At 38.6% G+C, this 12675-nt stretch overlaps 1 protein-coding gene across 11 annotated transcripts in view; it reads right to left on the bottom strand.

Moving 5' to 3' along the window:
- Positions 1-12675, bottom strand: part of HIVEP1 (human immunodeficiency virus type I enhancer binding protein 1) — a 150805-nt gene that overhangs the window by 136080 nt on the left and 2050 nt on the right. For 7 of the 11 annotated variants that reach the window (XM_026064254.1, XM_026064253.1, XM_026064255.1 and 4 more), the window contains exon 2: positions 10164-10310. In XM_026064254.1, the coding sequence (XP_025920039.1) occupies positions 10164-10203 (40 nt within the window). In that variant the 5' untranslated portion in view covers positions 10204-10310. Of the gene's footprint in view, positions 1-10163; positions 10311-11582; positions 12077-12145; positions 12335-12380; positions 12561-12675 lie in introns of those variants that run through there. The other 4 variants (XM_026064246.1, XM_026064248.1, XM_026064250.1 and 1 more) reach the window with 4 other exon arrangements.

The following is a 12675-nucleotide window of genomic DNA, read 5'->3' as shown; positions in this document are numbered from 1 at the left end:
AAAAATTAGGCCAAGTATCAGAGGAAATCATGCGGTGTGTTCTGGATATTCCATGACTACCACTTCTGGCAGGACTTAAGCCACATATTTCATAGGTAACTAGGAACACACACACAGTTGTTTTGTAGCTACATTATACCACAGGATCCTACTGCACCACTGCTTTTCCTCTCTGCATCTCTTTCCAAACCTTTTGCTATTTCAGCCCACAAGGTCTGCCCCAGGACTTATGAAGGGGGCTTAGAATGATCTTATCTTTTAAACATACAAGAATTCAGCAGGGGGAAAGGAAGTTCACCAGGTATTTTAACATATGAACATACAGTCCTATTTAACACGCATTTTCTACTCATTGCTTCTGCTGGTAATTAAGGATGTTAAATCCAGTTTACTACATTAACCAGAACCAATTGTAATAGTATCAACAAAATCTTAAGTCAAAAGTGAAGCTTTCAAGTACACAGACTTCAACTTTGCTGTAACAAAAACCCTCATTTCACTTTTTGCAGCCTGCGGATCATTACAGACACATTTCTTTTTYAGTCTACCACCAAAGGTCATAAGGGAATTGCAAAGTCAGCATATTCTCTGAGCAATCTCATTCTGAAGGAAGCTTTAAGGATATTTTAAAAGTATTTATATAAAACAAACAGTGCTGCCTAGCCTACCAAACCAGAGCTTCCCCACTTCCCCAAAAAATGCGTCACAGAAGACTCCAAACATCTGCCGAGCCCTTTTCCCCCCCTTCTGCTTCTTAATGTAAATATTCTGAGTTACAATAGATTTAAGCAAGTGGAGGGAAAGACTGCACTCTGCTCAGCTCATCTTATTTGGAAATTTAAAGTTCAGTTTACTCATCTGTTTTAGCATAGAAAGGAAAATCTTACATTTCCAACTGGAGCAGAGAGCCTGTATTTCTCTCTTTATAAACACATAAGCCATTACTGAACTGGAATTTTTGCTATAGAAGTCCAACATACATCTGAATGAACAAGTCTAGGAAATACATATTTGCATAACTAGCTCCTTGAAAATGTGWAGATCTAGAAATTCTCCTTTATGTTTTCCAGCATAAACATTTACAGTATTTTGAAGTTTGAAATCAAACTGTTTGAACATAAGAAACTCAAAGTACATGCTTCTGCACTGAAAAGGAATAACTACTGGACTTAAAAGAAACAAAAAACCATCAGAAAACTAGTCTTTTCCTAGGCTTCTTGAGTCCATAGTTAGACTATAAAGAGACTGTTTTGGTGATAAAGATTGACCATGGTTAGAACAAAATGGTTTTCACCTCTTCGGCAATTGTGTAAAGCATTACGGCAAACGGACGCTACTCACTGATGTGCAGACATTTGAGCTACCTGTACGCCACTGAGGGGGCACCGCACATCTGCCAACTCTGTCACGGGCAAGGACTCCTTCCTAGAGTCCTAGGATACTTGTCCGAGGCAGTAGGCGAGTACTTAATGCAAAATCCCTTTCAAACATCATAATATAGATATAATGCACAATTTGAAAGAAACAACAGTATACTCCAAATTCATTTATACTTTTTTCTTAAAGGGAATTCACTGCAACAAGCTTTTTTAATGGTAACGATGCTCTTGGAAAACTTACTGGGCTAGGTATAACAGAAGATCTGTGCAATTATAAAGCACACAACTGCAAAGTCTGGTGGACCAATACAAGCAAAGTTTGAAAATCCTGACATGACTGTAAACAAAGAAATCTGAGTTTTCTAAAACAGGAAAAAGGTAATTAAGGAAAACGTGAGACTATAAACCTTAGCTGTTTTTCATAACAAACATTTAAGACACAGATGATCACAAAAGTGTGAGGAGGCTCTCTCACCTAAGCTATTTTAGTCTATCCACTAGTTTGTTATTTACATGGTAACTTCTGATGGTTACACATTAGAAGTGGCTGTTATTCATCTATTTATTTATTTAAACAGAATTCCATCCCCCCACCCAGGACATTAAAATGGTTATCTTACACATACACTCACTGCAAACCAAAATCAATTCAGAGTTGCAAGGATTTAAAAAAAATAAATAAAAAACTCAAAAAAGGTCATATTCTTCTAAACGCTCATATGAAAGCCTGATTCTCATAAAATATAATTATTCCTGGGCTCAAATAACTTAACTCAGTTTCATCCCAGAGTCAACTATCTGTTTTAATAGAAACACTTGAAAGAGCTTCTCCTGAAATCTTAGTTTTCGTTTCTCTTTTCACAACTACAACTTATTTTTATGGACTTCCTAACACCTTGGAGTTCATGCATCAGCAACACCACAAATTCTACAGCATTTTTTACTTGCATATTCAATTAACAATACGGAAGACACAGGATGTGAAGGTGAGACAAAATTATATATCCGTGTAGTTTCCACTTCACTTTATTCTCACAGAAATCAAACTGGTTTATACAACCCTTCAGGTCCCAGTTTACTTCTGCTTTTTTGTGTCTGTAGGCATTCAATTTGTTTTAACCTTATCCTTCACTAATTCCTTCTAGTTTAAGCCTGATTCTAACTGCAATTTTAATGATTTCTGTTACATAGAAATCAACGGATCTGTTCTTCTCTACCGTCAAGAGACCAAAACCAAACTCCTTCCTCCATTCTTTTTAATCAACAGTCATTCTTGTAGATATTTCTTTGCAATCTGGTTACCTGGAATACCGCTCTTATCTTTCTCCTTCAAATTATTTCAACTCTCTCTGAAAGCACCTACTTCCGCCACTGTATGTATCCAGCAGATTCTCTTTGCATCCCCATTTTCTTTTTCTAATATTTAGCATGCATATGCAGACATCTATAAATACATATTCAAAGCTGAGAGTGTCAGCTGCAATCAGTTAGTTTCTTAGGACCTCTTTTTAATTGCTTAAATCTTAGCCAAACTTTGTCCATTCTGARTGAAACTTTCTATGCCAAATTTCTCCCCCCCCCTTAATTAACGTAAAGAAATATGAAAAGTTGAATAGCTTCCTTGCTTGCTTACTTGCTTGTACTAAGGTTCTTAAAGCCATTCATTAAGAACCTCCAATATTTCCCACTTTTGAAATTTGTCAATAGAAGGGAGTACAGAGAGGAAAAACAAGTAAACAAGAAATAAGGAACAGAACATTCACTATCCTTATAAATTATATACCTGCCTTTGGACAATTTAAGAAGCTCAAAAAAGCCTGCTGCTTCTACATGGCAAATAGAGGTTTCCAGCATAGTTTCACAATGAGTTCAAGCTGGCATATATTAGCACAGGCACTGAAAAAAGGCAATCCTGCAATTCTACCTGCTCCAGGCTCCTTATTTCCATCTCCTTACCTTTCGCAGCAGCACAAACGTTTGTGAGGTCAAATGACAAAACTGACCCTGACCGAAAAACTACAAGCAGTTAGTTATCGCTGCCTTTGTGCTGTCCCTCCCAGTCCATCACTGCCGCTGCCACCCACTCCTGCAGCACCGTGGTGTACTGGGGAGGGGAACTGACCCAGATTAAAACTTACCTCCCCGCCCCGCCTTCGAATTAGCCCAATTCATTCTGACTAAAACTATTTCTTCCACTGCAGGGCTAGGTAACACACGGATGGTAGCACAAGCAGGGGGAGCAACACGAAGTGGGGAACAAAGGACTGAGGGAAGGACCACTTCCGCCTGCAGCAATGGCTTGAACTGATCTTGAAACCAATTGTGAAACTGTGAAATTAAAGATACTCCTCTCAAGATTTTTCCTGCACTGATTATTCACCCCTCACTGCCGAGCCTTTCTCAGCACCAGCTTGAAACTCTGCAAGATTACACCACACACAAAAACCAGGATATTACAGAAAACGGCACAAATGTTTAAAACCTGTAAGATATTCTCTCCTAAGACATTAACAGCTTTCAACAGCAGGAGCAAGTGCTGCAAAGCTCACTGATGGGATTTGTTTCTCCACTCTCTAATGTCTGGTCCATGCAGGGTATGTCAGCACGTTACATGGCTCACGCAGTAAAAGCCCATGTTGCAGTTTGAGGTACCAACACGTTGATGACTCATATAAGAAGCACTGTGGTTCAATATGATAAGAAATTCTTGTTTTTTCTGTTTGCTATTTAAAAGCTAGGAAGTAACATTTAAGAACACCTTTTAAATCTTAAGATTGTGAAGTGAAGCACTGAGAAGTTAGAGAATGCCAAAATTAAGGTTGTTTACACAAACTCATTCAGTGCGCAAAATGCACTGTACTTACTGCTTGGCTCCAGGCCGTATTTGCAGCACACCCTGAACCAAATACAAGACTACCAGTTTCTTCATCACCTTTTCCGTTATTTGGCCACAGCAGTGTCTGACCACTTCACAACACTAACAACTTTATCTTCTGAACCCTTAGAAGCTTAGCTTAGGTGGTACTGGTATCTCCAATTTACAGGCAGGAAACAGAGGCATAGAGAGATTAAAAGATTTGCCAAAAGTGTTGGCTAATCTTTGGTCCTCAAACCTTGAGCCACCTAGACCTTGTTTTTTCAAAGTACTTAGCATTTTGGGGGTATTCTGCATCCAAATTGTACCCATAGCGGACCACCTGCAGTTGCAAAAACTCAGCTTTTTTGCCTGAGTGTCTCAACTTGGGGAAAAACGAGGAACACACAATTAGTGGCATGCCGCAAATAGTCTGGCTTAACAGACTTGCTCAGTCTCACTCAAGAAACTGAGGCAGAAGCAGGAATGAAATACAGTTCTTTCAGGGCAATATTAAACAGCCTTATCCCTCCTACCATCCTCTCTTGCAACCCACTGACGGCCAGCATTTTTCCATCACCTGTGATCCAACCATACTGTACAGTGAATAGGACTAGACTCTCTGTTGAAAGCACATACATGATCAAATTTAYGGGCACATAATAGGGAATCAGGGACAGGTTAGGTGAAGAGAAGTGGTAACAAATTACAGTTTTAAATCCAGCCTAACACTGCAGAATATTTTAGACATTTTTTCATGTGGAAACATTATTACATGCACTATAACGTATACACGTTGTTACAATAGCATTTAAAAGTTGTGGCCAAGATAATCTCTAATGGGTAAGATGTTGGACATTCACATATTAAGAAGCAGTTATCAGCTATAAAGATCTTACAGTCTAAACAGGCAAGACAGAAAAGATGGGATAAAGAAACATTACCATCGCTGATGAGAAACATGAGGTATGGACTGACTACTTCTATAGTCTACAAGAGACGTGGTCTACACATTACATGCCGATCTTCTGGTACTCAGGCTAGTGATATACCAACAGAACCATGCGTTCTCTCCGACTTCATGAAGAGAGGTTTTGTTCTTAAGTGTAGTTTCTACAAGCAATTACAAAAAATAGTCTGATCTACAGAAACAGGAACTGCTGCCAAATCAATGGATATTTCTATAATAAAGTCACTGAGTCAGAGCTGAGACTCCCTGTTCCTTTGCCGCACACATGCTCCAGAAATTTGAGCAAGATACATATCTGAGCCTTCTCTGCAATATTTTTACTAATAACAATACTAAGACCCAAAAGTCAAATGTTATCCTTGCACCCTTCTTTTAAACTGAACAAGTACAAGTCACAAATGTGAGTTCTGTGAAATCTTAGGGAGGTTTTTAGGCATTTGATGCAAATCATGAATAAAAGCACAGCACAATGATTGATTTGCAAGTTATATACAATACATGCCCAAACATTAGTAAGAAATGTCAGCCTGTTAGCTTTTAATGTAGAGAGGCCTACGTCAGCGTTGAAAGCACATTATCATTTTAAACCAACTCAAAGAGCTTTTACTAAATTACAGTTAAGACACAGCAGACACTATAACTCTTCTGAAAATCATAAGACCCAGAATGTATCCAGCTTTCCAGCAAACATATGCACACTTCTCAGATTACAGCAAAGCTATCGAGCAAAGCTACTCATATTATACTCATATTTCCTTAGCAAATACAAAGTATTAAAAGATTGACAAAGCTGTTGAACTTTATGGGCCCACCCATCATTTGCTTCAAATGGAAATATTTGATTGAAAAGGAAAAACAGAAGCAGCAACAATTTGTATTTTTAAAAATAATAAAAAGCTAACTATAGAAAGATTAAGATCAAAATATTTGTTATAATTTTGTATTTGTGAATTAGAGCATTGTGCTGTACAAATAATAAATAAGTTTTCATTTTTAAGCTCTGGAATTGGATACGTCTAAGTAAACAAAAACATGAGTTGTTTTTCGTTCTATATCCTCACAACCATCTGACAACAAACCAAGCCCACTCAGCCCTGCTAAAAGCATGATTCTCTAATGTAACTGTACTTCTGGGAATACATTACTGCTTCTGTGAAATGTTTGTTACATCTGTGTATCAGTTGGCCATGTAAATATACAGTGCAACTGCATGTAAAGCAGTCTTTTGCGAGTTAGCAAAAACTTAAGGTAAAAAACAAAGTAAGTTAAGAAAAGACAACCTTTGGATACCTGGGAACTAGTATAGAATCTAATGATCCGGGGTTTGTTTGTTTGTTTTCAGCCTACCTCTGGAAGAATACAGATGTCTTCCTCTTTCACAGCACGGCTTATTTTCTGACAGGTGATGATGCTCTCCATCAGAAACATGATACTCCACTGAAATATTCAATAGGCTAAGACACCAGGAATATCTGCTGATGAACTTCTGTTCCAGTAGCAGAACTTACATAACTTACTACCAGTGTTTTCCTAGACGTATCTTTGGCTTTTATTTTTGAAGCTACTAAATATTTTGGGGATTTGTATACCTTCAAGGCATAGCTTTTTGTGACCTGCAAAACTGTAACTTCTCCCAAATTCTAGCCGCTCATCCCTACCGCTGGAGATCACTACAACCGTTAAGTTAGTCAGGAGACTGAGTTTGATACTGTGCATGAAACTCCTGACCAAGCAGTCACTTCGGTCACATGGTAACATTTTTCATGCAAGGATGTATTTGCAATGAGAAACAAGGAAGACTGATGTGAATGAAGCAAGCACAGTGCAGTAGATGCACCATTGATACCCTTCAGATATAACACACCATTCTGCCCCAGTCAGGCACTAAAACCATAGCCATGAAAACAGATGGACAACTAATTTTATTTTCTTGTTTTTATTTGCAAAACAATTCTTCCTACAACCTCTCCTCTTGATACAGTTCTTTTCCTTCTGTAATCAGGTTAGTATAGCACTGTATTGACTCATCTATAAAAAGACAGTGAAAACGGAGAAGGGGGAGAGGGAAGAGGACCTCAGCACAAAAAAAATAAGAAACTTGATCTTCAGTGAAACATACTTCAGGGACACTACTAACCTGACAAAGGCTGAAGCCCTCTCAAAAGTATACAAAACGAGTAAAATAAAGTCACGTCACAAAAAGAAGAGTCTTACGGTCTTTTGTCAAAGATCTTATATTTATGTGTATATATTAGAGAATGCCTCTTTTTTTCCCCAGACCACTAAAAAAAAAAAAGGGTAGATTATTGTAAACACACACAATATGAAAACCTTTAAAACTTCTTCCTATGCTTCAGGAAATCAGGAATTAACTAAAATATTTATTTTCCATTTTTTAGAAAAATGTATACATTTTAGATTCTTGGACTCAATTAATTATTTTCTAGGCTGACTTGGACTGCGACTGCAACCCAAGTAACTCATCTGATGCACAGCAGAATTGACAGTGTCAAGGGTTGTTCAACAGTGACCGCTCTAAGAAGTTAAACATTGATGGGCTCTGGACAAGTCCAGTTAAATCTACTGGAGAGTTGATTGCTACAGGACAGCTAGAGAGCAGAGGAGTTGAAACAAGGCAGAGAGAAGCCAGGTAAGGCCATGGAGTGTTCTTTGTACGTGGTATGAAAGGTAAGTTAAATTACTTAAACATACCTTTTATCCTAAAAATAAAGTTTACCTACTCCTGCATCTTTATCTTCTGAGAGTTATATAATTTAACAATTCTCTGAGTTTCACCTTAGATAACAGACATTTACTCTTTTTGCAGATCTCATTATCTTCACTAATTACCATAAATTATACCACAGATGCAACACATTTTTAAAAGTTTGAATGATTAAGACTGTCAACTTAAGATTCGCCAAACTTTCAATACAGGAAAATAAGCTGTCAGAAACCAGACCTAAGGAAGCTTTTCAACCTCTTCAAATTCCAACAAGAATTGGGAGGTTAAGCAAATATTTTCTGCAATATTCTCAGAGACTGATAAAATGACTAAAGGAACTGAAATCCAGTTTTCCTCATTATCTCGACTGAAAATGGAAATAGGGCATAACTAATGAGAAGCAAACTGATTTTTCAAATCACTTCACCTCTAATAACCCACGATAGTAGCTATATATGCTCACAAAATGTTTAAGTTTGCAGCAGCTCTGTAGTTTTATCATCATCTTTAACTGTAAACAAAAGGTTCCAAATTCTGGCTTCAGCTTATACCTCTATTTACCTTCTCAATATTTAATCCATCTTAATTTACTGCAAAATTCCATTAGTTGTAGAAGAATAGAAACTGATGATAACTGCTATTACGGGAGGGTGATAATACCTAAATGACTGGGAAAATTAGGCAAGGCAAAAAAATAAAAATGCAATTCATTTCTTGCACAATTAAGTATTTAATTACATTATTTATTTTAAATGCATTTACTTAAGTGAATACAAAATTGCAAAAAGCTTTACAAGAGACTTATCTATTCTTATATTGAACTTGGTAGGAGTTATCAGACAGGGCACTAAAATTAGATCATTTTCATATTTGATTGAAAAACATAACATCAGCTACATCAGTAACTTGGTAAGCAGCAATATTAAGAATTAGGATCTAATTCATCACTTCAAGTTCCATAAGATGCGGAAACGACAGCTCCTAAACTTAAGGCACTCCAAGGTACCCATTACTGCTTTTGCTCTTTCCTGATCTGTGACAGAGGCTTAACTATTGCATTGAACAATGCTGCTCAGCACTTCCTGAATAGAGACACTGCAAGAACGTCTTCAGTAACAGAGATTCTTAGCAATACTGGCACACAGTCCATGCACACAGAGTCTTTGATACAGCTGTATACTCTAGAACTTCAGAGCCTTTTAACTTTAACTGAAACACAGAAAAGTATACGAATGTTTGTGTGTGTTGGGTGCTGGCTCGCTTTTCTTTTTTCTCCTTCTGCCCCCCCCTTTTTTTTTTTTTTAAGTTAAAACCAAAATCAAATACCGTTCCTGCCCCCATAATTTTATGCCAATATTTGCAGTTTTACAATAGCTTTTATTTTCTAAAGGGATGCATACATACTGCAACTGTGAAATCTATGTTAAAAAAACTGATGACAGCTACATACTGGCGGGGGGAAGGCACGTTCTCCCTTGGCATTTATTTCTGCTCTTGAACTAATCTGTATTTTTCCCTCATTTAATTCCTCCAGGGCTGTTACTACCAAGAGAGTAACAAATAATCATACGATCGGATTCCTCACATTCATCTGCCAATCCTGAGCTCTGGTAAGCACACTGGGATTTTGTTCAAGGAAATGCCTACACATACAAGCTTGCCTGTTGGTGGACCAGGTCGCTTCTGTGTTTGTTCCTTTCTGTAGCCAATTCAGTTGTGTAAAGGCAGGGCAGTGAGGAGACCATGGTCAAACTCATAAATTGCTGAGGAAGCATGGGTGACAAAGATGATACACAGAGGGGAGGCAAGCATGGGAGAAGAGTCTGACCCCCTCAAAAGCAAGCCAAACTGATTACTATTATGAAAAACAACTATCAGCTGCCAAATTTCATGCTCCTTCTACATTACACACATTTCCCACCTCTCTGTATATTTCAGCTGCAAAGTATTTGGTAAGGAAACTATGCCTTCCTTTGCATTTTCAAAGTTTGATGCTGGTTGTTGCCGCAAGCTGGATATCCAGAGTGCTGTCAGGCACATAGACTACAGGAATAAGAACAGATTCCCCTTATTTCTCTCCAAATTACAGTAGTCACACAGGTTACTCCTAAAGCTTGTTTGTAAAATATTTTTGGACCAAAACAAACTTCTTCAGTACATATTCCATTAATTTAATAATTGAAACTGCAACTGAGTTTCCTAAGAGCTTTTCTTTCTTAGCTGAGAGCTACATACCTCTCAGGTTTCTGGGATGTATCTGCTTTGTCCGAGGCATTTTCCTCTAATTTCATATACCCCTTTCTCCTCTCAGAAATGAAAAGTACAGCAAGCAGAGAGCTGGCAGTTTCATAAACTTGTCAAAGGAGTCAGTTAATCCGTGTGCTAAAAAAAAGAGAGAAAGAGAGAGAGAGAGAGAAGTTAGAGATGTATGGAGATGTATGCATTAACAAGGAAAACAAAGATATCTATCTGCTCCCTTTCATCCTAAAATTGCTACAGGAACTGGTGATGAGCAATAAAAACTTCTATACCTATCCTGTACAGAGTGAAATGTCCCAATATTATAAGAAAATTAAATGAGGAACAAACTCCTTTGGGGGTTACTGAGGAGGCATGAGAAGACTAAGACACTTCTCCACATTTGTCAGCTGTTTTCTAGCCAGAAAACATTTTTCAACAATTTGTGTCTTGTGCAAAAAAAAAAAAACAAACAAAAAACCAAAAAAACCCACAAAACACAAAACCAAAACAAAATAGTCTCATCAGGCTTTAAAATAGCAGATCTTCATTTGTATAGAGGGGGATGGGGGAGGGAGGGGAGGGCAAACACCCGCTGCATCAGCAATCATCCCTCCAATTTGTTTGTAGCATCAGCCATCTCCACAGTTTCCTTACTTGGGAGTGTGCAATTGTAACAAGTCCAGGAGAGCTCCCAGGGGACTCTCCTGAAATATCAATTTACAACACAGATTCACACCAGCTCTCGACCCACGTACAAGTTGTTGCAAAGCAAGCTCCTGCATCGGCACGCAACAGTTCCTGCATTTACAGGAGGAAGCAGCCAGCAAAGGCTAAGTATGCATAAACCTCATGCAAGATGAAATTCTTTTAATAGCCTAATGGGCAGATTTTCTATTGAAGGGGCACAAACCTAAATTTGCATCCCCAAACCTCCATATTTTTTCCAAGATGAACAAAGTTGATCACTTTTTAAATATTCTTATGATTTACTTCCCGTTTAAGGAGTATGTTGTTTAGCTTCTGAAATCTGCCTGTACTGAAATCTCCCTCAGAACTATACCCAACCACTTACACTTAAGAACTTAAAAAAGAAAGTGACTGGTGTGATTCCACTACTCCAGCTAAACAAAATGAAAAGCTAACCACTACTTGCTTACTATTCATAGTAATACTAGCCCAGATTAAGAGCTTTCTTTTAATCAACACTATGAAGAATTTTTTTTAAACATATATAAATCGTAGAGTGGCCCTTGATATGAGCACATAGCAAAGGATAACCAAAATAGGAAATACGAAGTATGAAGAATCTTTATCATTTAAGTATTAACTCAGGGTTCTGATTATTTTTAAGACAGACAACAATGTTTTTGTAAAAGCAGAATTCAAAACCACTTAAAATAGACTGTTGCTTACAACAACCGCTTCAGTCTACAGACTGTTGAGGAAGATAATCATTAATTTTTCATGTTTCTTTTGTCTGTTGCTGCATAAAAGACCCAAACAGCAGAAGACCCTGACTAGGACTGACACAAAGGAAGGCTGGAAAATATTTTTCCGACTAATGGTTCTTTACTAGGATATTATCATGTTAAGGGGAAAACAAGAAAAAAAATCCAAAACACCGCACGCAGTGCTGTCAAGTTGTTCACACATATTGCTTTACCTGCAAAGATACCAGAAAGATTTAGAAATGAAATAAAATCTTATTCCAATTTTCTGCTCTTAGACACAAACTCGAGGTGTACAGAAACAGCCAGATTACTTGAAGCAACAAGCATCTCTGTACCCCTATTTCGTTTTGCTGGCAACTACGGGTGTTACGCCAACATCCTTACAAATAATAAACACGAGCACTTATTTCGGTAAGCTATTTCAAGCACACGGGTTTGAAACGTATCCAGGTATCCGCAAACCGTAAGCACCTCCTGATGCTCCCTTGCAGCACAAATGACATCTCATTCACGCTTTAAAACTACCTATTTCACCTGATCGGCAGCAGGATTCTTTGGGGGAGGGACGGCCCTATGGAAGCCGCAGCAGAAAGACTGTGCAAGACCTGCATAAAGTCGCTCCCTCCTTGATTTAAATAATAATAAAAAAAAAGAGAGAGAGAGAGAGAGGGGAACGGAGAACGAGCCCTCCGCAGTCACAGCGGTCATATTCCACCCCCACTCACCCCCCCCAAAAAAAACTGCAGATTACAGAACAGACCGAAAAGGCAGAGGGACGGCTGCAAGCGCAGAGCCCGAGGGACTCCTGAAACGTCGGTATGTGCGAGCACAGTTCCAAAGGCAGGAGAGAGGAGGAGAGGGAAAAGAGAGCGAGAGAGAGGAGGAGAGTTAGGAGAGGGAGAAGAAAAAAAAAAAGCATGAATGAATAAGGAGGGAGGAGCCTGGGAAAACCCCTCTGCAACGCTGCGCCGAACAAAGCGCTGCCCGCGCGGGGGAGCGGGGGGAGCAGAGCGGCTGCAGCCCGGCACCCGCCGACCGGGCGGCCGCGGGCCGCG

Source organism: Apteryx rowi, unplaced genomic scaffold (assembly GCF_003343035.1).
Source record: "Apteryx rowi isolate R43461 unplaced genomic scaffold, aptRow1 scaffold_212, whole genome shotgun sequence".
Lineage (NCBI taxonomy): Eukaryota > Metazoa > Chordata > Aves > Apterygiformes > Apterygidae > Apteryx > Apteryx rowi.
The sequence above is the reverse complement of the archived record's forward strand: the minus strand, read 5'-3'. Positions and strand labels throughout refer to the sequence as shown.